This window comes from Neofelis nebulosa, chromosome 4, assembly GCF_028018385.1.
Source record: "Neofelis nebulosa isolate mNeoNeb1 chromosome 4, mNeoNeb1.pri, whole genome shotgun sequence".
NCBI lineage: Eukaryota > Metazoa > Chordata > Mammalia > Carnivora > Felidae > Neofelis > Neofelis nebulosa.
Genome location: NC_080785.1, coordinates 45,980,271 through 46,003,028, shown reverse-complemented (window position 1 = coordinate 46,003,028; position 22,758 = coordinate 45,980,271). Strand labels below are relative to the sequence as shown.

Sequence of the window (22,758 nt, the reverse complement as noted above, 5' to 3'; positions counted from 1 at the left end):
GAAGCCCTAGAATCCGTCGTGTTTGGGTGGTGTATTGACTCCTCCCCCGCTTCCCATTGGGCCTTGCTTTTGCTATTTGATCTTGTCCAAATCTTGCCTTTTGGTGAGAGATTGACCTTTCTAGTTCAGTTGCAGTAAGAGAAAGTGTATTTATCTAGCAAAGAAATGTGCAAATATAAAATTATTTTTAAGCTTCTTCTCTGAAATAGTGAATAGGAACAATAGAACGTTTGCAGTATATGTTTTGGAGTCAAGGGAACAAAATAGAAGCAGAATTATTTAATGAGCCCGAATACTGGAAGGCAATGATGTCATAATGTGCTAGTGAACAGGAAATTGAAATGCTTGGAAGTAGTAAAACTACTGACTGCTACTCCTAGGTAACGTAGCATTTCGTTTCTTGGGTTTCACAGAAAATGTAACATTTTGAAAGACTTACTGGCAAAATTTAAATTTGTTAGAGGATGATGAAAGTGGAGTGAAAAGATGGTTGTGTTTGTATGTGTTCTAACGACTGCTTGACTTGAAGGTATTCTTTATTTCTCAGGGAAAAGCATAGAAAGATACCGACGAGGATGTGGCCTTATTTAGTGTGGTGTTAAAAAAAAGTCCAGGCAGCAGCAGAAGTTTTGTTTTTTGTTTTTTTTTTAATGTGGCTGTGTATTTACAAGTAAAAGGATGGATATTTGAGATTGTACCATGGCATGCAAACAGCGTTCTTTGGACTTTTAATGCTTTTTCAAATTTTAATTCCAGTTTGACATAGCGTTATATTAGTTTCAGATGTATAATACAATGATTCAACAATTCTCTACTCAGTGCTCATCACTATAGGTATAGTCTTAATCCCCTTCACCTGTTTCACCCGTCCCCTCCCACCTACCTCTGGTAACCACCAGTTTCCTATAGTTAAGAGACTTTTTTTTAAAAGGTTTGTGTCTTTTATACCTTGCTCATTTGTTTCTTAAAGATTTTTTTATTTTTATTTATTTAAAAAATTTTTTTTAACATTTATTATTGAGAGACAGGGCATGGGCATGGGAGGGGCAGAGAGAGGTGGAGACACAGAATCCAAAGCAGGTTCCAGGCTCTGAGCTGTCAGCACAGAGCCCGATGCGGGGCTCAAACTCACAAACTGTGAGATCATGACCTGAGCTCAAGTTGGATGCTTAACCGACTGAGGCACCCAGACACCTCAAGCCAAACTGAATGGGACTTTTAAAAATAAAAAGGAAATATTGGTAGGAGAAAGAATAGAATCTTTTAATTTTTTGCTGTCCTATAAATTCAAGATTATGTTTTATGCCAGTTTTATTGTCAAAAGGAATATCAGTTGTATTCCCAGAAAGGAAAAATGATTTATTTTAGGAAACAAATGTAATGCCGTTTAGAAATTGAAGGAAACTGGACAACAGATTATGACATGAAGGAGGCACTTTGGGCTGAAGTGGCACACTAGGTGCCTTGGCATTTCACTGGATTCGTTAGGCTTTTGGTTGTAGCATTAAGGTAGTGGCACCTGGTTTTGTTAAATAAACACTGTGCTGGAAATCAGGAGACCTGGATGACATCCTGGCCTCACAGCTTCATGACCTCCAGCAATTCCAAATCACTTAATTTTTCTGTAACATTTTTTCCTCTACCAGATTTCTTGAGAATTTTAGACGTGGCAGGGGTCCCTGGAGATCATTCTACTCCCGTATCCCTTAAGTTTACTGAAACCTGGAAAGGTTAAGCAACTTAAGAATACTTAGCAGGGCACCTGGGTGGTTCAGTTTGTTAAGCATCGGGCTTCAGCTCAGGTCATGGTTTCACGGTTTATGAGTTTGAGCCCCGAGTTAGTCTGGCTCTCTCTCATTAGCACAGAGCCTGCTTGGGATCCTCTGTCCCCCTCTCTCTCCCTGCCCCTCCCCACTCATGTGCTGGCACGCGCGCTCTCTCTCTCTCTCTCTCTCAAAAATAAACATTTAAAAAAAGTTTAGTATGATATCAGAAAACCCAGAGCTGGACAATAGTTAATGCAATAAAAACATTCAGAAAAACTATTGCAATAGAGGAAAACAGACCTTGGTATAGAACTGGACTCAACTCTGAATACATCAAGGAAAATCAGACGTTTATAGCCAGGGAGCAGAGTGGGGGCAGGGGAGTCAATGGATGGAAAATTACTACATCAAGAGTAAAGGGGGTTTCTGGCTTAACCCAGCTGACAGGATTCTTGCTAAAATTAGACAATGCAGAGAAGAACAAGGAAGCCCAAAAGTCAGGCCCTAGTTGAAAAGAGAGTTCTGAGGAGACTAACGAAATTTTGATTGAGAGACTGTTAGCACTAACATTGAAACCCAGATGTCCCTAGTCTTTGTTATCAACCATATATATTTTTTAATGTTTATGTTATTTTTTAATTTTTTTAAATCTTTTTATTTATTTTTGAAGGAGAGAGAGACCGAGCATGATCAGGGGAGGAGCAGAGAGAGAGAGGGAGACACAGAATTTGAAGCAGGCTCCAGGCTCTGAGCTGTGAGCAGAGAACCCGATGTGGGGCTTGAACCCACGAACCATGGGATCATGACCTGAGCCGAAGTCGGACGCTTAACCGACTGAGCCACCCAGGTGCCCCATTTTAATGTTTATTTTTGAAGAGAGAGTGTGTACAAGCTGGGGAGGGGCAGAGAGAGAGGGAGAGAGAGTCCAGAACGGGCTCTGAGCTGTTGGCGTGGAGCCCAACTTGGGGCCCCAACCAAAGAATGGTAAAATCATGACCCAAGCTTAACCAACTCAGCCACACAGGAGCCCCAGTCATACCTCTTTTTTAAGAGCACTTTTAGGTTGTCGGCTCTTAGTCGCAAGGGAAACTACACACCTTGTTTTTTATTTATCTTTTAATCTACATGATGTTTCACAGAGACCAGGGCAATTTTTTTTTCTTCTCTTTTCTTTTCTTTTTTTTTTTTTTTTTTTTTTTTTTTTTGAGAGAAAAAGTGCGAGCTGGGGAGGGGAAGAGAGGGGAGAGCGAGAATCCCAAGCAGGCAGGCTCCGCACTGTCAGCGCAGAGCCCAATTTGGGGCCCGACCCACAAATTACTAGATCATGACCTGAGCTGAAGTCCCACGCTTAACCAACTGAGCCACCCAGGTGCCCCAGACTAGGGCAATTATTTTCAAATAAATGTACTTGTTTAGTAGTGTCTGTTGTCTGGGTTGCTGATAGAATGGAAGAAAATGCAAGGGATTCTGCCACAGTGCATTCAAAGATGAGAAACCTAGTATAGGTTCTTTTCTATTTTTTAAGTTTTTTATTTTAATTCCAATGTAATTAACATACAATACAATATTCAATACAGTCAAATATAGCACGATATAGTGAAATCCCATCACCTATTTCACACCCCCATACACCTCTGCTCTAGTAAGCATCAGTTCCCTATAGTTAAGAGTCTGTTTCTTGGTTTCTTTTTTCCCCTTTGTTTTGATTCTTAAATTCCGTATGAGTGAAATCATATGGTATTTGTCTTTCTCAATCTTCTTTCTCCTAGCATTATACTCTCTACCTCCATCCATGTTTGCAAATGGCAAGATTTTGTTCGTTTTTATGGCTGAATAATATCAACTATATACATACCACATATTCTTTATTCATTCATCTATCCATGCTACTTACATAATTTGGCTATTGTAAATAATGTTGCAGTAAACATAGGTGTGCATATATCCTTTCAAATTAGTGTTTTTGTATTTTTGGAGTAAATACCCACTAATGTGATTACTGGATTGTGTGGTAGTTCTATTTTTAATTTTTTGAGGAAGTTCCATACTGTTTTCCCCATAGTGTTTTCCACAGTGGCTGAACCAGTTTGCATTCCCAATGGATTATTTTCTTACTGCTGACTAAAAGCAGCTTTTAAAAATTACACTTACCTCTCATAACAGAAAATGAAGACCTTGTTTGGTTTTGCAAATCAAACAAGAATTTGCTATTTTTAAAGGTGCCTCCGTCGCTTAAGTGTTGACTCTTTCAGCTCAGGTCATGATCTCACTGTTGGTGAGTTTGAGCCCTACATTGGGCTCTCCACTGTGAGTGCAGAGGGATGCTTTCTCTCTCTCAAAATAAATAAACATTTATTTATTATTTATTATTTTTTTTTAACGTTTATTATTTTTTTTTTTTTGAGACAGAGAGAGACAGAGCATGAACAGGGGAGGGGCAGAGAGAGAGGGAGACACAGAATCCGAAACAAGCTCCAGACTCCGAGCTGTCAGCACAGAGCCTGACGCGGGGCTCGAACTCACGGACCGTGAGATCATGACCTGAGCCGAAGTCAGAAGCTCAACCGACCAAGCCACCCAGGCGCCCCTTAAACTTTTTTTTTTTTTTTTTTGAAAAAAGACTGCTATATTTAGTCAAAATCAAAATACACAGTGAGCAAAATGATTTTTAATAAATTTTTTTTTTCCAACGTTTTTTATTTTATTTTTGGGACAGAGAGAGACAGAGCATGAACGGGGGAGGGGCAGAGAGAGAGGGAGACACAGAATCGGAAACAGGCTCCAGGCTCCGAGCCATCAGCCCAGAGCCTGACGCGGGGCTCGAACTCACGGACCGTGAGATCGTGACCTGGCTGAAGTCGGACGCTTAACCGACTGCGCCACCCAGGCGCCCCGAGCAAAATGATTTTTAGATATTTATGTAGAGTATTTTCTAACTCTTGCAAGAGTCAAACATTTAATTTTAGTAGAAATTTTACTATTTCTCAGAAAAATTTTGGCTTACTGTTAATCTTTTGTTAATTTTCTGTTATTTCTCTGATGAAGGTTGGTTAGATAGATGACACTATGATTTCTGGACTCGAGAGAGTTATGGTTGGATAAGTGGATAATCCCAAAAACCTTCATTGGAAACCCTCTGTGGTGTTAGCCAGGTTGGATGTAGGGCATGCTAACACAGCCAGTGCACTCACACAACAGCACAAATGAATGAAAAATTTTCTCCCACTAAGTTGGTTGATAAAATTGACAGGTTAATTCTGTCAAAAACAATGAAACTTGTCAGAGATGTAATTTGCCCAATGGATGTGTAATAGTATTGGAAAAGATAGGAAAATAGTTTGTTCAACTATATATTTTTTTCATTTTTGGCTGCCCTATTTTTTTTGTCTTCGTTTTTATAAAATTTCAAGAATGTTGGTTTTGCCAAATTCTTGAGAGGAATATTATAAAAAAGTGTACTAAAATTTCCAGTATGTTATATTAGTTCTTAAGAGTGTTCCTCACTTCCACAAATCAGTGTCTTTTTATTTATTTTTTATCTTTTTTACATGTCCAATTCTTTTTTTTAAGTTTATTTTTTTTTTTGGTAATCTCTACACCCAACGTGGGGCTCAAACTCACAAACCTGGGATCAAGAGTCGCATGCTCTTCTGACTAAGTCAGCCAGGTGCTTCTCAGTGTCTTTTTAGATGTCTTACAACTCTGCTTTCTTAAGCAGAGTTTAAAAATCCAATTGTTTTGGAAAGTGAGTTTGTTAACATGCGTTAATTCTTAAGAATGTTTTAGAGACTGCTGTTTCTTTAATCAGCATATTGAGTGTTTCAGAGACTAATTATGTAAGATTTCCCCCAGGATGGATTAATCAGCCACTGTATTCCAGGTGTAAAGGATTAAAAGTGCATGGCTCATTGAATTGTGATTCTGACTTCAGATTATTTTAGGCTGTGTGAGGGTACTTTGTTAAACTGCTCTTCCAAGTATTCAAAATTCTGCTGGTCTTGTTGATTACTTCTTTCTATTATGCATAGTGAAAATTCCCATGTTTGGTTGTCATTTGTAATTTGTATTTTACTTATTTATTTTTTAAGTTTATTTATTTTGAAGAGAGAGAGAGAAAGAGCAGGCTCTGCACCTCCAGCACGGAGTCCAACTCCCGGCTTGAACTCAGGAACCTCGAGGTTATGACCTGAGGACTTAATCAACTGATCCACCCAGGCGCCCCATGTAGTTTGTAATTTTTAGATTGCAGTGAGTTAAAGTAAAACTTTGTGTAAAAGTAACGCCTTTCAGCAGTCATCTGGGTTAATTAGCATAATGACTTTATGTGGGAGGATATACTAAATCTTTGTAAACTCTTCTGTTACAAAGGTGTTCTGTACTGCTATGATAGAGGAATCAGGTAGTTTCACATGAACCACCAGGTTAAAGCCATTTTATTTTTTTAATTTCTTTTATTTTTTTAAATTTACATCCAAGTTAGTTAGCATATAGTGCTACAATGATTTCAGGAGTAGATTCCTTAATGCCCCTTACCCATTTAGCCCATCCCCCCCTCCCACAACCCCTCCAGTAGCCCTCTGTTTGTTCTCCATATTTAAGAGTCTCTTAGGTTTTGCCTCCCTCCCTGCTTTTATATCATTTTTGCTTCCCTTTCTTGTGTTCATCTGTTCTGTCTTAAAGTCCTCATATGAATGCAGTCATAAGATGTTTAGTCTTTCTCTGATTAACTCCGCTTAGCATAATACCCTCTAGTTCCATCCACGTAGTTGCAAATGGCAAGGTTTCATTCTTTATGATTGCCAAGTAATACCCCTGTGTGTGTGTGTGTGTGTGTGTGTGTGTGCATACCACATCTTCTTTATCCATTCATCCATCGATGCACATTTGGGCTTTTTCCATACTTTGGCTATTGTTGATAGGGCTACTATAAACATTGGGGTGCATGTGTCCCTTCGGAACAGCATCCCTGTATCCCTTGGATAAATACCTAGTAGTGCAGTTGCTGGATCATAAGGTAGTTCTATTTTTAATTTTTTGAGGAACCTCCATACGGTTCTCCAGAGTGGCTGCACCAGCTTGCATGCCCGCCAGCAGTGCAAAAGAGATCCTCTTTCTCTGCAAACTCGCCAACATCTGTTGTTGCCTGAGTTGTTAATGTTAGCCATTCTGACAGGGGTGAGGTGGTATCTCATTGTGGTTTTGATTTGTATTTCCCTGGTGATGTTGAGCATTTTTTCATGTGTCGGCTGGCCCTCTGGATGTCATCTTTGGAGAAGTGCCTATTCATGTCTCTTGCACATTTCTTCACTGGATTATTTGTTTTTGGGGTATTGAGTTTAGTAAGTTTTTATAGATTTTGGATACTAACACTTTATCTGATATGTCATTTGCAAACACCTTCTCCCATCCTGTCGGTTGCCTTTTAGTTTTGCTGATTGTTTCCTTCACTGTGCAGAAGCTTTTTATTTTGATGAGGTCTCAATAGTTCATTTTTGCTTTTGTTTCCCTTGCCTCTGGAGACGTGTTGAGTAAGAAGTTACTGCAGCCAAGATCAAAGAGGTTTTTGCCTGCTTTCTTCTCGAGGGTTTTGATGGCTTCCTGTCTTACATTTATGTCTTTCATCCATTTTGTGTTTATTTTTGCATATGGTGTAAGAAAGTAGTCCAGATTCATTCTTCTGCATGTCGCTGTCCAGTTTTCCCAGCACCACTTGCTGAAGAGACTGTTTTTATTCCATTGAATATTCTTTCCTGCTTTGTCAAAGATGAGTTGGCCATATGTTTGTGGGTCCATTTCTGGGTTCTCTATTCTGTTCCATTGATCTGAGTGTCTGTTTTTGTGCCATAAAGCCATCTTCTAACACAGCTGTGTTGAGGGTCCCCAAACTAGACATAGAAGATGGTCATTCATCTTGTTTCCTACATTTTTGCACCTTTGAAGCCTTCAGATGTATCTTAAATGAAAAACTCCTTCATTTAAATTAAGATGAAACTTTAATTTTATCACTTGATCATTTTTTTCACTTTGATTTGTGTAATGAATTCTGTAGGTTAACAGGTTAGTTTCTAGTGATGGATTATTCTAGTTTATTGATATAGTTAACATTTAGGTCACTTTAAGTGAAAGTACTACCATGACATTTAAAGTAGTTTTGAAATATTTATCCATGTCAACTCTTTTCCTGAAAAATTTTTTAAAGTTTATTTATTTTGAGGCAGAGAGTGAGAGTGTGAGCACCCTGCCAGAGGGGCAGAGAGAGGGAGAGAAAGAAAATCCCAAGCAAGCTCTGCAGCACTGTCAGCTCGAGGCCTGAATTCACCAACCATGAGATCATGACCTGAGCCAAAATCAAGAGTTGGACACCTAACTGACTGAGCCATCCAGGTGCACCCTGAAATTTTTTTAAATTTCACATTTAGCAAAAGACTCTTCTTCCTTAAAACCTCACGTGCAATACCTGGGGGAAATTATAAGAGGACAAAAACTCTTTGTGATGTAATTTATGGACACCTGGTTTACTTATTATAGATTATGTGTTCTCTAGACTTTTGTCCTTATTTGTGGCTGTAAATACGTAAACTGTCAGATAAGCATGGTTTTTAGTGAAACAAGCGAATATCAAACTTTTTGGTTCTTTCATAAATAGACTGGACTTTTTTTTTTTAACACTGAAAGTAATAAATAATCATTATTTTCCAAGGTGACCTCATAAAAAGCTGCAGTTATTACTTGATTTTTTACTACTGCTTTAATAGAATTTATAGTTTTGTATACATAGCTAACAGTTTTTTTTTTTTTTTTTTTTTTTTTTTTTTTTATTTTTTTATTTTTGGGACAGAGAGAGACAGAGCATGAACGGGGGAGGGGCAGAGAGAGAGGGAGACACAGAATCGGAAACAGGCTCCAGGCTCCGAGCCATCAGCCCAGAGCCTGACGCGGGGCTCGAACTCACAGACCGCGAGATCGTGACCTGGCTGAAGTCGGACGCTTAACCGACTGCGCCACCCAGGCGCCCCATAGCTAACAGTTTTAAGTTCTTGAATAAACTGGTTTTACCAGGCTATACTACTTTAAAAAGTAGAATTATGAAAGAACTAGAACTCATGTTTACACTAGTTCCAAGGTAAATAAAGTAAATGAAGCACTGAAGAGAAAAAGGATATTTTCCTCTTGGTCCATGTGGGCTGATCATGGGGAAATCTCCAGTAGTAGCAGAATGTTGCATTGCAAAATCAGGGCTGGGCTGAGGAAATAGGTGAGGTTGATTTATGTTAGGGTGGTAGTGTTAAGCCCTGACCCATTCAGGTTTTGGTGACACATGGCTGCCTGACAAGCATGTAGTTTTGGCACCTGCTATTGATGCGATCATGTGGTGACTATGGAGTATTGTTTGTGATTCTTGTCGGAATAGAAGTCTTTTGGAACAGAAAGAACAATGTTTTGGGGAGTTAGAGGTTAGGGAAGAATGTCTAAAGATTCTTTTTAGCTACTCAGAGAAACTGTCCTGAAACAAGATTATATTTTCTAGCCCTCTGCTGGCACTTTCATTTGGTGGAGGTTTTTTCCTAATGTTAGCCATGCTTTTTATATACTGAAATGATGAAAATCTCTGGCTTTGTAAGGCTGGAACCTTAACAGAGCAGTGGGATAGTTTTCTTTTAGGCCTTGGCATCACAGCCAAGCAAGATGGGTGTCAACCTGTATAAGGGAAGTTTAGAAATAACTAGAAGATTCTTTTGTCCTCCTATAATTCCCCCCAGGTACCTAATTGTGCCTATTTCTTTGGCTTAAGTCTTTGATTCCCTAGTAAAATGCTTATGTTTCGTAACCTTCTCCTTCATGATATAATATAATTCAGATCCTTTGCAGATCATGGATTTTTCTAGATAAGGGAAAACTGCAGAAGAACTCTGGTCTACTGGGGATGGGCACTACAAGAAGAAGATAAACACATAGAGGGAGAGGAGTTTTTACCTACTTAATAATTTTGAGAAAGACTGACCCTATTATATTCTTTTTTTTTTTTTTTTTTTTTTTTTTTTTTTTTTTTTTTTTTTTTTTTGAGAGAGAGAGAGAGAGAGAGAGAGAGAGAGAGAGAGAATATCCCAAGGAGGCTCTGTGCTGTCAGAACTGTGAGATCATGACCTGAGCCAAAATCAAGAGTCGGATGTTTAAGTGTCTGAGCCCAGCACGCCTGGCCCTGTTATATTCTTTGGTTGAGATGCCATCAGATTAAAACCTTAGTTAATGTCTAGGATATTTTTAGAGGATGTTATTTAAATTGGTACTTCGGGCAATTTTTAAATCATTCCAGTTGTTTTATTTTTTATTTTTATTAAGTTTATTTTTTGAGAAAGAAGGAGAGTTTGAGTGGGAGAGGGGCAGAGAGAGAGAGAGAATCCGAAGCAGGCTCTTTCCCAGAGCCTGACACAGGGCTGGATCTCACAAACCGTGAGATCATGACCTGAGCCAAAATCAAGAGCCAGATGCTCAATGGACTGAGCCACCCAGACACTCCCTAGTTGTTTTAAAAAATAACATTTCTTAATGATCAGGATAATATGTATTCACTAGTAAAAACCAGAAAATACAGAAAAAAACTATCACTTAAAATCCTATATCCTAAAGAAATCTGCTCTTAAGACCTTGATGAATATCTCTCCAGTTCTCCAGTTACTTTTTTTTTTTTTTTTTTTTTTTACAAATATCCCTTTTCCCAAAAACATACTATACTGTAATCAACTTTTATGGCCTACCTTTTTGTCTATGCCATTAATATCTTTCCACATTAATAAATATTGAATTATAACATTTTAAAATGGCTGAACAGTAGTTTGTGGAAATATTTAACTCTGCTTTTTAAAAATTTTGGTACTCCCAATTTTTTGCTATTTTGAATAGTGATACAGATAACATCCTTGCAATGAAATCTTTGCACCTCTTTGCCTATGTATGGAGACTTCATTTAAGCCATCTTTTTTCTTCACAGAGGTCTTTTTAAAATGGATTTTGAAGCAGAACGTGCTGAACACAATTTAAGTTAGCCTGGATGATTCTGCCTTCATAGGAACTGTCACTTGTACAGTGGCATTCTCAATTTATTTTAACATAGATTATTTCTCACATACCTTTCTGACAGTTGTTGGGCTTTTGATAGCCAGTCGGAAAGAGAGACGACAGAGCAATTAGCAGGTACTTCTTGGTGTTGACCCAAACACAGCGTTGTAGTTTTTGGCTTCTCCTCCCTGCTTTCTTACTTTCTTACTTTCTTTTTCTTCCATAGACTGGGAGACCACATCTTATAAATATATTAGAACTGTGTTTGAAATAAAATGACTTAGACGTTTTAAAAGAAAACCTAAAGCCTTCTCCTTGGAATATTATCAGGGGCTTTATGACAGGTGGCTAGGCTGAAAGATGCTTTTCTTGCTTATTTCTGGTTTTTGGCAGTGGTCTAGGTAATTGTCAGAAGTCTGATCTCTGAATAAACTATGTTTGGGCTCGATTTCATATATGGCCTCTGCACTTCATTTTCTTCACCCAAGTGATGCTCATTGTCACAGTGTGTATTGAGTATATGAAGAAATGACAAACAGGGCTGTTAATGAAATCTGTTCCTGCCCCCATGGCTTTTGCTGGTGATGTTAGCAACTTGTTAGACTCTGATGGAGATAGTGCATTACCAGAAATTGGAATCTTTTTTAAAATGTTAAAAATCAAAAAATAAAAATGTTAAAAACAAATTTAAATATAAAAGATTGCTAAGGTAGAGTTCATTAAAATAGATTTCAATCTTTTGTTAGGAAATAATTTTTTTCCTGCAAGAAAATAGTTTTTGAAATTTTGATATCATCTTTGTGTATATTTTCAACCTAGAGATAAACAGTGTTCTAATTGTACCATTTCATCCAAAAGACCAGTCTCCGTCATTCTACCATGTTTTATACAAATTCTTGTCCTATCTCTTCCATTGTAGAGGAACTTTGTATACAGTATTCCTAATACTCCTTTGTACTTGGAGCTCTGATAGATTCTCTTTTACCACTGTCTGCTTGAATAATAACAAAGGATATCTGGTAATCAAAATATCTGAGTTTTAGCTTGACCCTAATGGTTATTAGATGTGTAACCTGGGGCAAATTGCCTAATGTTTATGAACTTTGGTTTCTTCATCTGTAAAATGAGGGTTTTAAAATAGGTGATTACTAAGATCACCCTTCACTTGCATGATTATAAGATGAAATCAACACACATTTGCTAAATACCCATCCTCAGAGCCAACGTTCAGATACATACCCTTCAATTCAACAGGCAGAACATAGTGTTTGTTGTAGCAGTCTGAACGGAGAAACTTTCTAGGATGATGATAATTCTGTCTTAATAGAATGGTTGCCCACAGCTGTATATAAATCATTAAAACCTATGAACTCTGTACATTTAAGATCTTTGCATTTCATACCTTGTAATAACACCCCAAGTCTAAATAATTTAAAAGTGCTTTTTTAGGGGCACCTGGCTGGCTCCAGTCTGTAGAGCATGCAACTCTTGATCTCAAGGTTTTGCGTTGGAATCCCATGTTGGGTATAGAGATTACTCAAAAATAAAAAAATCTCAGGGCACTTGGGTGGCTTAGTTGGTTAAGTGCCCAGTTTCAGCTCAGGTCATGATCTCATGGTTTGCGACTTCAAGCCCACATCAGGCTTCCTGCTGATGGTACGGAGCCTGCTTGGGATTCTCTCTCTCCCTCTCTCTCATTTTCAAACCAACTAACTAACTAAATAAATAAATAAAATCCTAGGTTTTTTTTTTAAACCTTTCTCCTTGTAACAAATCACAAAATTCTTTATCCTTCAATACTTTTGAAAGGGCTGTTTCAAAAACTATTATTCATATGATTTTCTTTGTTTAAACTCCTACTTGTGCATAGCTAGGGCTTAGCAACAGTTCTCCATCTGTATTCTTTAAATTTTGAGCCTTAGAAGGATTTAATTGACAAAAATAACTCAAAGAAACAGTGGCTCATTTTTTATGTTTTGTCTTTATGTGTTGTATTAAATAAGCATGATATCTTTGGAGACATAGAAGCTATAGTTTAATACAAGAACCCAGGCATCTCTTGGATGCTAATATAACTTACGTGCTGAAAGCATAAATTTCCATTAAGTACAGTGATTTGTCTCTACACTTTGTAAACAAGTTACAGCAGATATTCTAAACTCCATGAAGTATGCCCTAAATATTTATATTTATATAATTTATATTTATGTGGTACTAATATAAGGTTTAGTTACCATGCAATTTATCATTGCTATTCTAGGAAGATATTATTAGCATTAATAGTAGTTGCCCTTTATTAAATGTTTTCTATATACTGAGCACTGTTAGATGTGTGTTTATCTCATTCCTATGAACATACTGAGGTTTTATTAGCCCTCTTTTATAGATAAGGAAATCGAGGTGTAGAAGTATTTTATTAAGTTAAGGTATAATTTATCACCAATAAAGTACACACAACTTAAGGGAGAGACTTAATTTTTACGTACACATACACCCCTGTAACCACCATCCTGATACAGAATTAATTCCAGCACTTCAGAAGATCCATGCAGGCGCCCCCTCCTGGTCATTACTTGCCTGAAGGTTACCACTGTTCTGACCTACGCCACCATATATTTGTGTCTCTTGTGTCTGACTTGTTTCACTCAGTGTTATGTCTGAGATTGATCCATGTTGTTGATTATATTATAGTTTCTGTATTATAATTGTATGCCATCATTGACCCATTCTTCTGGTAAGAGACATATGAGTAGTTGTTCCTAGTTTTGGGTTATTACAAATATAACAAAAAGCATTTTACTTTGAAATCTAAGTGTTTTTTTTTAAATTAAGTTTATGAAAGTTGGATTTTTCCCCCATGTACTTATACATATTTGTGCTATGTGACCAAAGTGTTCATTTTACTTGGGACCTAAAATAATATAGGAGTTTTAGTTGTTTTAATATTAAAGATCCTAGAAAGCCCAATACATTTAAGATCCTTCAAAACTATTTTTTGCTTTTAAGTAAGCGCTCGTAATTAATAAATGCATTTGAAATTATCTTTACCCAGCTTTACATAAAGTAGTGCTACAAAACAAATCTGATATTACTGGAAATAAATGGCATTTTCTTATTTATATGAAACACAAATCAAACTGCATTGACTCCATAGCTGATGGCATTTCTGATTTGTGAGCTGTAGATCTGCAAATACTGTCTTAATGAATGCCAAATCCTTATAGGACTATTTATTCTCAGATATCTTTGAGATGTATAGAGATGAATACTTGTAGAGTTTCTCAATTTCACTATTCATATGTATTAATAAAGGTTTATCCTTCCTGGAAGAAACAATTTTAAAAAGAGCATGGCTCTATAAAATCTCTTATAGACTTTTAATTAGCTGTGTGTATACAGTTGCGTGTTAATGAACATGTATGTTTATGCAGAATTTCAGTGGTTTTAAAGTAGAAAAACATGGGGCACCTGGATGGCTAAGTCAGTTAAGTGTCCGACTTCGGCTCAGGTCATGATCTTACAGCTTGAGCCCCGTGTTGGGCTCTGTGCTGACAGCTCAGACCCTGGAGCCTGCTTTGGATTCTCTGTCTTCCTCTCTCTGTGTCTCTCCCTTGCTTGCACTGTCTCTCTCTCCCTCTCTTTCAAAAATAAGATTAAAAACAAAAAAATTAAAGTAGAAAAACAGGATAATGACTTTTTTTTAAAGATTTTTTAAAGTTTATTTTGAGAGAGCTAGCGTGGATGAAGGGCAGAGAGGGGGGGAAAGAGAGAATGCCAAGCAGGCTCTGTGCTGTCAGCGCAAGCCTGACCAAGGGACTCAAACTCACAAACCATGAGATGATGCACGACCTGAGCTGATTTAATTTTTTAAAATTCAACCCAGCATGGGTTTCAAACTCACCACCCTGAGATCAAGAGTTGCATATTTTTCTGACTGAACCAGCCAGGAATCCCTAAAAATTCTGTATTTAAATTAAAATACACGTCATCTGTTTTGTTGTTCATAATGTGAGTACCTCATCTGTTTTTTGTTTTGTTTACAGTCTTGAGGTCTTTTTTTTACACTTACCTTGCTATGAGTTCATAGAGAATGGGTTCCAGCAGTTTCAGGTTCCTTTCCATTGGTTCTCACAAAATGTGCCCGAGTGGAACAGGCTGACACTTCAGAAAGTACCTTTCTCGTTGGCTTTCTTCTTTTTCTGATCATTTTCCTTCACACGCTTTAGCAAGCTATTTTGACTCTTGGAGTGCTTAATATGCTCAATACTTAAATGAACTGTCTTGCAAGAATCTTGCCCTTATTTGTTTACAACAATGCCAGCAGCATCCTGGGTAACACTGTAGACTCTTCAGTTTTGCCATGGGACCACATTTGGGCATTCTGTTCTGAACAATGCCCATTCCTTTGATGCCTGCAATATCACCTTTCTTGTAGATTTGCATGTATGTGGCCAAAGGACAAACTCCATGTTTTCTAAGAGGTCTAGAGAATATAGGGCGTGCCTCTTCTCTTTTCCTTTGTGTTGATCATTTTGATGAATTACTGGAAGATGGTGGTTCCAGCCAAAAGGCCCAAGTACCTCATCTTAAATAAAAGGAATGGGAAATAGTAAAATGGTTATTTAATTCTAGAAAAAGAACTGGCGGTCTTTATTCAATTAAATATATAAAAGCACATGTTTTAAACTAAGATACTTCTTTTGTTTAATTTTTGTTTTCTTTGTTTGCATTTATTAAAAACAGTAAAACTTGGTTTTAACTGGTAAGTCTCAATAGTACCATTGCACCTTTACAGTACACACTTTATTTTTCTGGGCATCCAGTGCACTCGTGAAACTATAAAATAATGTATGGTGCTGAGACAGAGGAGAATTAAGCACAATCTATTACAGAAATAAACAGCTGATGAATATAGTCATTTGTTGCCAACTTTTTAAGAGACTAAAGAGATAGAGTGTCAGTACTCTTGTAGTGTTGACTAGAGATTTGGCCGAGTAAACATAACTTTGAGAAGACCTGCCTTCTATATCCAGGGTTTTCTTCAAAGAGAAAAACATCATGACAGAGCCTTGACTTTGGTCCCTAAAATGCTTTGACTATTAAGAAAACAAGCACCCATGCTTCTGAGTGAAGGGTCAGGGGAATCCCTGAGGGGCCTAGAAAGGGAGCAGAGAGAGTAGCTGACTCAGCTTCTCTAGGAGGCATACCTCTTATGCCATCAGTGTCTGTGAGCACTGTGTTTAATTTATGTGCTGTTTGGCATGGTGGCTTTTATTGTTCTCTGACAGTGGAATGGATGTTTCATTGTTAGAAAGTGAACAAAGGCTACTTTTGAACAGCACTCAGAGTTTACACCAGGGTACTGTCTTATTATTTTGTGTTTTTTCAACTTTTTGTTTCTGAGAACCAAGTAAATGCAGTCTGACTGGGGGGACACTTTTGTTTTTGTTTTGTTTTGTTTTAGAAAGTAGGCTCCAGGCCCAATGTGGGGCTCGAACTAATGACATAGAAATTAAGAGTCACATGCTCTGGGGACTGAACCAGCCAGGCACCTCTAGAGGGCGCCTATAGAGCACACCTTTGCAATTTGATTTATAAACTCTGAAAATGAGTGGTAATTTTTACCATTCATGGTGAACAAACATATGTCACCATTTCATACATAGTTCACTTAGCCTTTAGAAAAGTTGCCTTTTATTTCCTTATAATTAGACCATCTTTATTCTGCTTTCACATTTTAGAAATCAGCCATTGTTTTTCCCTCCGCGTCTGTTGTAATCATGTAAGTATGTATGGGGCACCTGGGTGGCTCATTTGGTTGAGCACTTGACACTTGATTTAGGCTCAGGTCTCAATCCCAGGGTCATGAATTGAGCCCCCACATGAGACTCTGCGCTGAGTGTGGAGCCTGCTTGGGATGCGCTCTCTCTCCCTCCCTCTGCCCCTTTCCCCTGCTTGCATGTTCTCTCTCTCTCTCTCTCTCTCTCTCTCTCTCTCTCTCCCCCTCTCTCTCTCTCAAATAAAAATTAAAAAATAAGTATGTAAATTACTACTAATTGGGATCAAGATAGATTCAGTTACATGAATATGAGTTGACAAAAAAATTTGAAATCTGCAGGATTAATAATATTACCCTTTGGGGAGACATTTGGTATATCTGTTGTACATTGTATGTACTGATGTCCTATCAGACACTTTATTTGATCCCCAAATTTAAGTTAGAGTTTGGGCTGTGAACTTCCATTATTTTCTTTCTTTTTTTTTTCTTTCTTTTTTTGTTTTTATTTATTTTTTAACATTTATTTATTTTTGAGAGAGAGACCGAGTACGAGCTGGGGAGGGACAGAGAGAGAGGGAGACCCAGAATCCAAAGCAGGCTGAGCTGTCAGCACAGAACCTAACGCAGGGCTCGAACCCACAAACTGTGGGATCATGACCTGAGCTGAAGTCGGTCGCTTAACCGACTGAGCCACCCAGGCGCCCGTAGGGACTTCCATTATTTAGTAGTAACCCTACTGGATGATAATCATTCTAAGTGTTTCTTTTCTTTTTAGTCTTTGGAGATTGACTTTGGTTTTTGCCTATGATTTTTCACATATACTTAGGGTTGCCATGTACAGCTCTACAGACTTTGCACAGCGTAGCTGCAGGAAGAGCCCTTCATGTAAACTGCAGTGATGGTGGTTCTGCTGGAGTTGTGCAGTGGGGCAGCCAGCTGTCCCTACCTTTACTTTCTGTGGTACTGCTTAGTTTAATTGGCATTCTTGTCCAAATTGCCTTTTGATTCAATTGAGTAGTATTTGAGAAACTCTCAACTTCCATGAGAATTCCTTTTAAGCCTCTGTGCCATGGAATTGTGTCTGTCTGGATTGTTTTGGACTTATCCTAAGGGGAGTATATAGAGTAGTCAGTATTCAAAATTTGAAGAATATACAACTTAAGGTTTTAAAATCCCATTGATTGGGAAATAACACAGTCTTGTTAGTTTGTTTTTTGTTTTTTGTTTTTGTTTTTTTGGTCCCCAGATACCAACCTGGGTATCCTGTATGTCAATCCTATTCTGCACTAACTACCCAAAGTTAGTGTCAAACTCCACACGTTTAAGGGCTCAGTCCCACAAGACACCTTCACTGTAGATGCCAGTACTGGGTCCCCAGGCTACCTGCACTTCTGTCCAATTTAGCCACAAATTTGGGGGTTCTCGCACCCCTGTCTCAGGTTCTGTAATTTGCTAGAAAAACTAGAACTCTGGAAAATGAAAGAGATGCGTAGGACCAGATGTGGTGAAGGGGCACAGAGCTTCCATGTCCTCAGTGGACATGCTGCCCTCCTGGCACCTCATTGTCTTCAGTAACCTAGAATTACCCTGAACCCTATCATTTAGGGGATTTCATGGAACTTTCATTACATGGGCATGATGGATTAAGTCATTAGTTATTGGTGATTGCACTCAATCTCCAGCCCCTCTCCCTTCCTGGGGGGTCCACCTTTCTGGTGACCAGGCCCCATCCAAACGCTATTTAGTAGCCCCACCACTACCAAGTCCCCTTGTTAAATAAACTCAGGTACAGTTGAAATTGTCTTATAAATAACAAAAGGTACTCCCTTCACTCAGGAATTTCCAGGGCTTTAGGAGCTCTAGGCCAGGACCAAGAACAAAGACCAAATATATTTTTTATTATACCATACTTGAATAGTACTGAATAGTTTGTAAAGATGTTAGAAAAAAAAAAAGTGCTCAACAATAGAAGATTGATTAAATAATGAAACAATACCAAATCACTGTTAAAACTGTTGTGTGTATGTAGGCACAGAAAGGAATTTGTGTAAACTGTTTTGAACTTGGTTAACATCTTCAGTTTCCAAATGCAAGAATTTGTTGGTAGCAAATAACACCAACATAAGAAAAGAATTCTAGAGAGCTGCCAACACAGCACAGGCAGTGTATAATTTATGAAAAAGTTGTGTTCCAAAAGTTAGCTGCTTGAAATTTTGAATATATTCTCCCTGTTAAGGAACAAAAATTCAACTGAATAAATGTGAAGGTCTAATTGGCCTTATTAAGTGATTTGTTGAATCAGGTGGCATCCCATCTAGCAAGTAGTGGGGAGCTCCGAGGAGTTGTACAAAAATTTGGGAAGGGTTTTATAGGAAGAGGGTGGGGCGAGGAAGTTATTAGCAAAAGAAAAGGATTGTTCCAGGCACTGTCCCTTTTTCTCCTTTTTCTTCCGTGATGAGAAGGGCAAGGGGGTTCATGGGTTACCTCATCTTCCTTTGCGGGATGGAGAGCGCCATATGACAGATTACCTCATCTGGTGCCAATCAGAAAGTTCCTGACTGACCAGTTAAGAGTTATTTCCTAGGGGGGTTGGAACTCTGGTTAGGTTAGGTATTAAGCCCTGTTTGGTGACTTAGCTTAAGTGGCTCCATTTGGGGCCTGTGGGTTTCCTTATAACACCTCAAAGAAACAATATTGTAAGTACTCTGGGCCCTGCTCAGCCTAAAGCCAACTTAATTTTATCCTTGGAATTCTTGGATTATATGCAGCATCTACACTTAAAACAATTTTATGAATTGACTTCATTTTAAGTTCCAACTAGAGTCCAAAACAGATCTTCATTCAGTAGAATGAGGAGTTGGGAGAATAGATTGAACACAGCAAAGCATCAGATATTAAAGTCTGACTATTGGTAATTTGTTAACTAAATCTTCAGAGAAGGAGATAGATTTCTACATCTCCCTTTGTGTCCAAGAGGATAGAATGGAAATAAGATTTCCTTAGAAAGCCAGTCACTATTCGTGGTTATCTTTTGCCCCCCTCCTTTTTTTACTCTAAAAGTAATGCATATCCATTTAGAAATAAATACCCATTTACTTAAAAGTCAACGATAATCTCAGTTTATTGTCAAGTAATGCAGAAAAAGTGTGTGCTAATATACATGCAACACAGATAAAGCACATGGGACCAAAATATTAGTAGTTTGCGAATATAGATGGTTATAAGGTTATGTTCTTTCAACTTTTCTGTAAGTTTAATTTTTTTCCAAAAGAAGATGGGGATAAAAAAAACTTTAACAGGAATATTCCTTTATCTCCAGTCCCCAACCCTATTCACCTCTACAGAGGTAAACTGTTAGCTTGTATCTTTTCAAGCGATGAATTAAAAAATTAATTTACAAAGATATAGAAGTACAATTTTTTGCATAAATGTAATCATAGTATAAGTAGAATTATACTACATTTACTGATATTCTGCTTGTTTCTTCTATTTAACAGATGTATTACTTTTCTACTGCATCATAAATTACCACAAACTTAATGACTTAAAACAATACATAGAAAGTCCCGGAGGTCAGAAATGGGTTTCACCGGGCTAAAATCAAAGAGTGCTGTGTTTCTTCAGGACACTTAGGGAAAATCGATTTTCTGGCATTCTGCAGCTTTTAGAGGTCACCTGCAGTCCTTGCCTCCTCGCCTGTTCCTCAACCTTCAAAGCATGTTGAACCTTAGCATCTTCAGATATCTTTGACTTTCTCTCTCTTTTTTCTTTTCTTTCTTTCTTTCTCTTTTTTTTTTTTTTTTTTTTTTGAGGGAGAGAGAGGGTGCAAATGAATGAGGGGAGGGACAGAGTGAGAGAGAGAGAAGCGGGACTCACCCATAGCGCGGCTCGTGTTTTACCTGAAGTGGGGCTCCAGCTCACCTGATGTGGGACTTGAACTCACAAACTGTGAGATCATGACCTGAACCAAAGTCCAATATTTAACCAACTAAGCCACCCAGGTGCCCCCCAGGTCTCATGCATTTAATTCTTCCTTCTTCTCCACAAGTCTCGTTGAAATAACAAAAAGAAACAGAGAAAATGCTGATAAACTTGGAGAATACCAGAAACTGAGGGTGTTTACTAGAAACTTTGTTACTTCTACAAGACATGGTGTTGGAGAGATTTCATTGAACTTTTTTCACTGACCAATTCTCAGTCTTAAAAGAAAATAACCTGAAATGTTGATTAATGCCCACTCCTCCTCCTACCAACCCCGCAGCAAAAACAAAGCTCAAAGCTACACATATTGTGAGCAAGGGAGTCAGTTGAATGGAAGCAAGCCTAGATCTTGGCTTATACTTCTCGGCTTCTTTGTTGGACCTCTTCTGCTCAATTCAGTAGGATGTTGGTTTTTCTCAGGGCTTCATGGCTTTAGTTACCATCTCTTGATGACAGTTTCCAAATGTAAATCCAGTTACCACCACTACTATCTCCTTTCCTCCTATGCACATTAAAATCCAAAAACCTTTAAGTCAGAGAGGGGAAAGGTCTTAAAAATCTTTCCTCCTTTTACTCCTTTTTTCTTTTTCCTCTTGTGTACCATAAGTTTGCTGATAATGCCAAATGGCATCAACAAGTATGTAGAGTTTAAAACTATTTTTGGCTATCAGGATAAAATGCTCCCTTTGATTAACAACCTTTTGGCTACCATTGCTTACTATTTTAGGTTGAATTCTCTTACCCACCCCTGATTCCAGGAGATGGACATGACAGCCACACTTTACCTGAAGAATGGAAGTATTTGCCCTTCCTTGCCTTACCAGATGGCGCACACAACTACCAGGAAGGTATGTAAACAATGGAGCAATTACTAGGTGCCCCCCCCCCCTTTTTTTTCTTTTTAATTTACCAAGACATCTTAGATTCTAAATATTTTGGTAAATGAAAGGCCTTTGGCTTCTTGTAACTATTTATAGAACACGTAAGTGTTTGTTTGGAGATGACTAGTCAGGCACTGGAAGATTTCCAGAGGAGTGCTGGGCTTTATGTTGGTAATGTTGTTGAACATTGGCCACTCTTTTGCCAGGAGCACTGGCTAAATTAAGTATTTGGCCAGATTAGGACATCTGTTACTGGTAGCACTTTTCTGCATTTATTCTTGAGACTCCTCTTAGAGGGAAGCTACAGGGCTTACCTATACTAGCTACTGTTCGGGGCTCTAGCTGCAAACTTAACTAGCTTAGTACACCTGTGTCCACCTGGGATTGCTTCTCCACCCCTAGAGCCAGTGCTATTGCAGTGCTCTGCTTAAAGTTGCGTGTAAGGGGCACCTGGCTGGCTCATTTGGTAGAGCTTGCAACTCAATCTTGGGGTTGTAAATCTGAGCCCCATGTCGGGTGTAGAGATTACCTAAAAGTAAAATCTTAAAAAAATAAAATATAAAAGTTTATGTGTCAGAGAAGCATGTTAACATCCTCAGAGAAAGCAACACTGTGAGGTTAGTACTGAGTCTCCTACCTATAAATGCATGTTTTGACTGGCTTAACAAAGAACTAAGTTTTATCATGGCATTAGGGGCTCTACCAAAACACCAGATTAAACTTGGTTTAATTACTTACTTTCCTAATATTTAATAATTTTCATATGAAATGAAACAAAATGTTACTATGCAGTTTAACAAAATCTAAATACATTATTTTTAATCTTACAAATATTTTGGTGTACTTTTTTATCATGAAAGTTTTTAAATAGAAAAAAAGTTTGAAAAAATAGTATAGCAAATATTCCACAAGTTTTCTTTATGTGTGTGTACAGTTTTGTCCTACTATCTCAAAGTCTAGCACCATGTTGCAGACATCACGACAGTTTACTTCTAAATACTTCAGTATGCACTCCTAAGAATAAGATCATTCCTCAGGATAACTTCCAGTACCATTATCACAGCTAAGAGATTTAACAGTAATTCGAGAATATCATCTAAGATCTAATCCATGTTCAAATTTCCCCAGTTATTCCAAGAATTTCTTGGATCCATCCAAGATTCATGAGTGGCCTTTCATTTTTGTGATTCTCTACTTTTAATCTGGAATAAAGTATTTTCTGGGATAAGTGACTGTAGTTTCAACTTAATCTATTCAGCCTCCTGGTCTTTTGAGAATGCCTGAATGAATGTAC

General features: G+C 38.0%; 1 protein-coding gene across 4 annotated transcripts in view; it reads left to right on the top strand.

Moving 5' to 3' along the window:
• AVL9 (AVL9 cell migration associated) overlaps window positions 1-22,758 on the top strand; it is a 75,999-nt gene that overhangs the window by 815 nt on the left and 52,426 nt on the right. For all 4 annotated transcript variants that reach the window (XR_009260334.1, XR_009260335.1, XR_009260336.1 and 1 more), the window contains exon 2: window positions 21,311-21,431. Coding sequence is in view for 1 of the 4 variants with exons in the window: in XM_058724654.1 (XP_058580637.1) it covers window positions 21,311-21,431 (121 nt within the window). In the remaining 3 variants the exon portion in view is untranslated. The remainder of the gene's footprint in view (window positions 1-21,310; window positions 21,432-22,758) is intronic.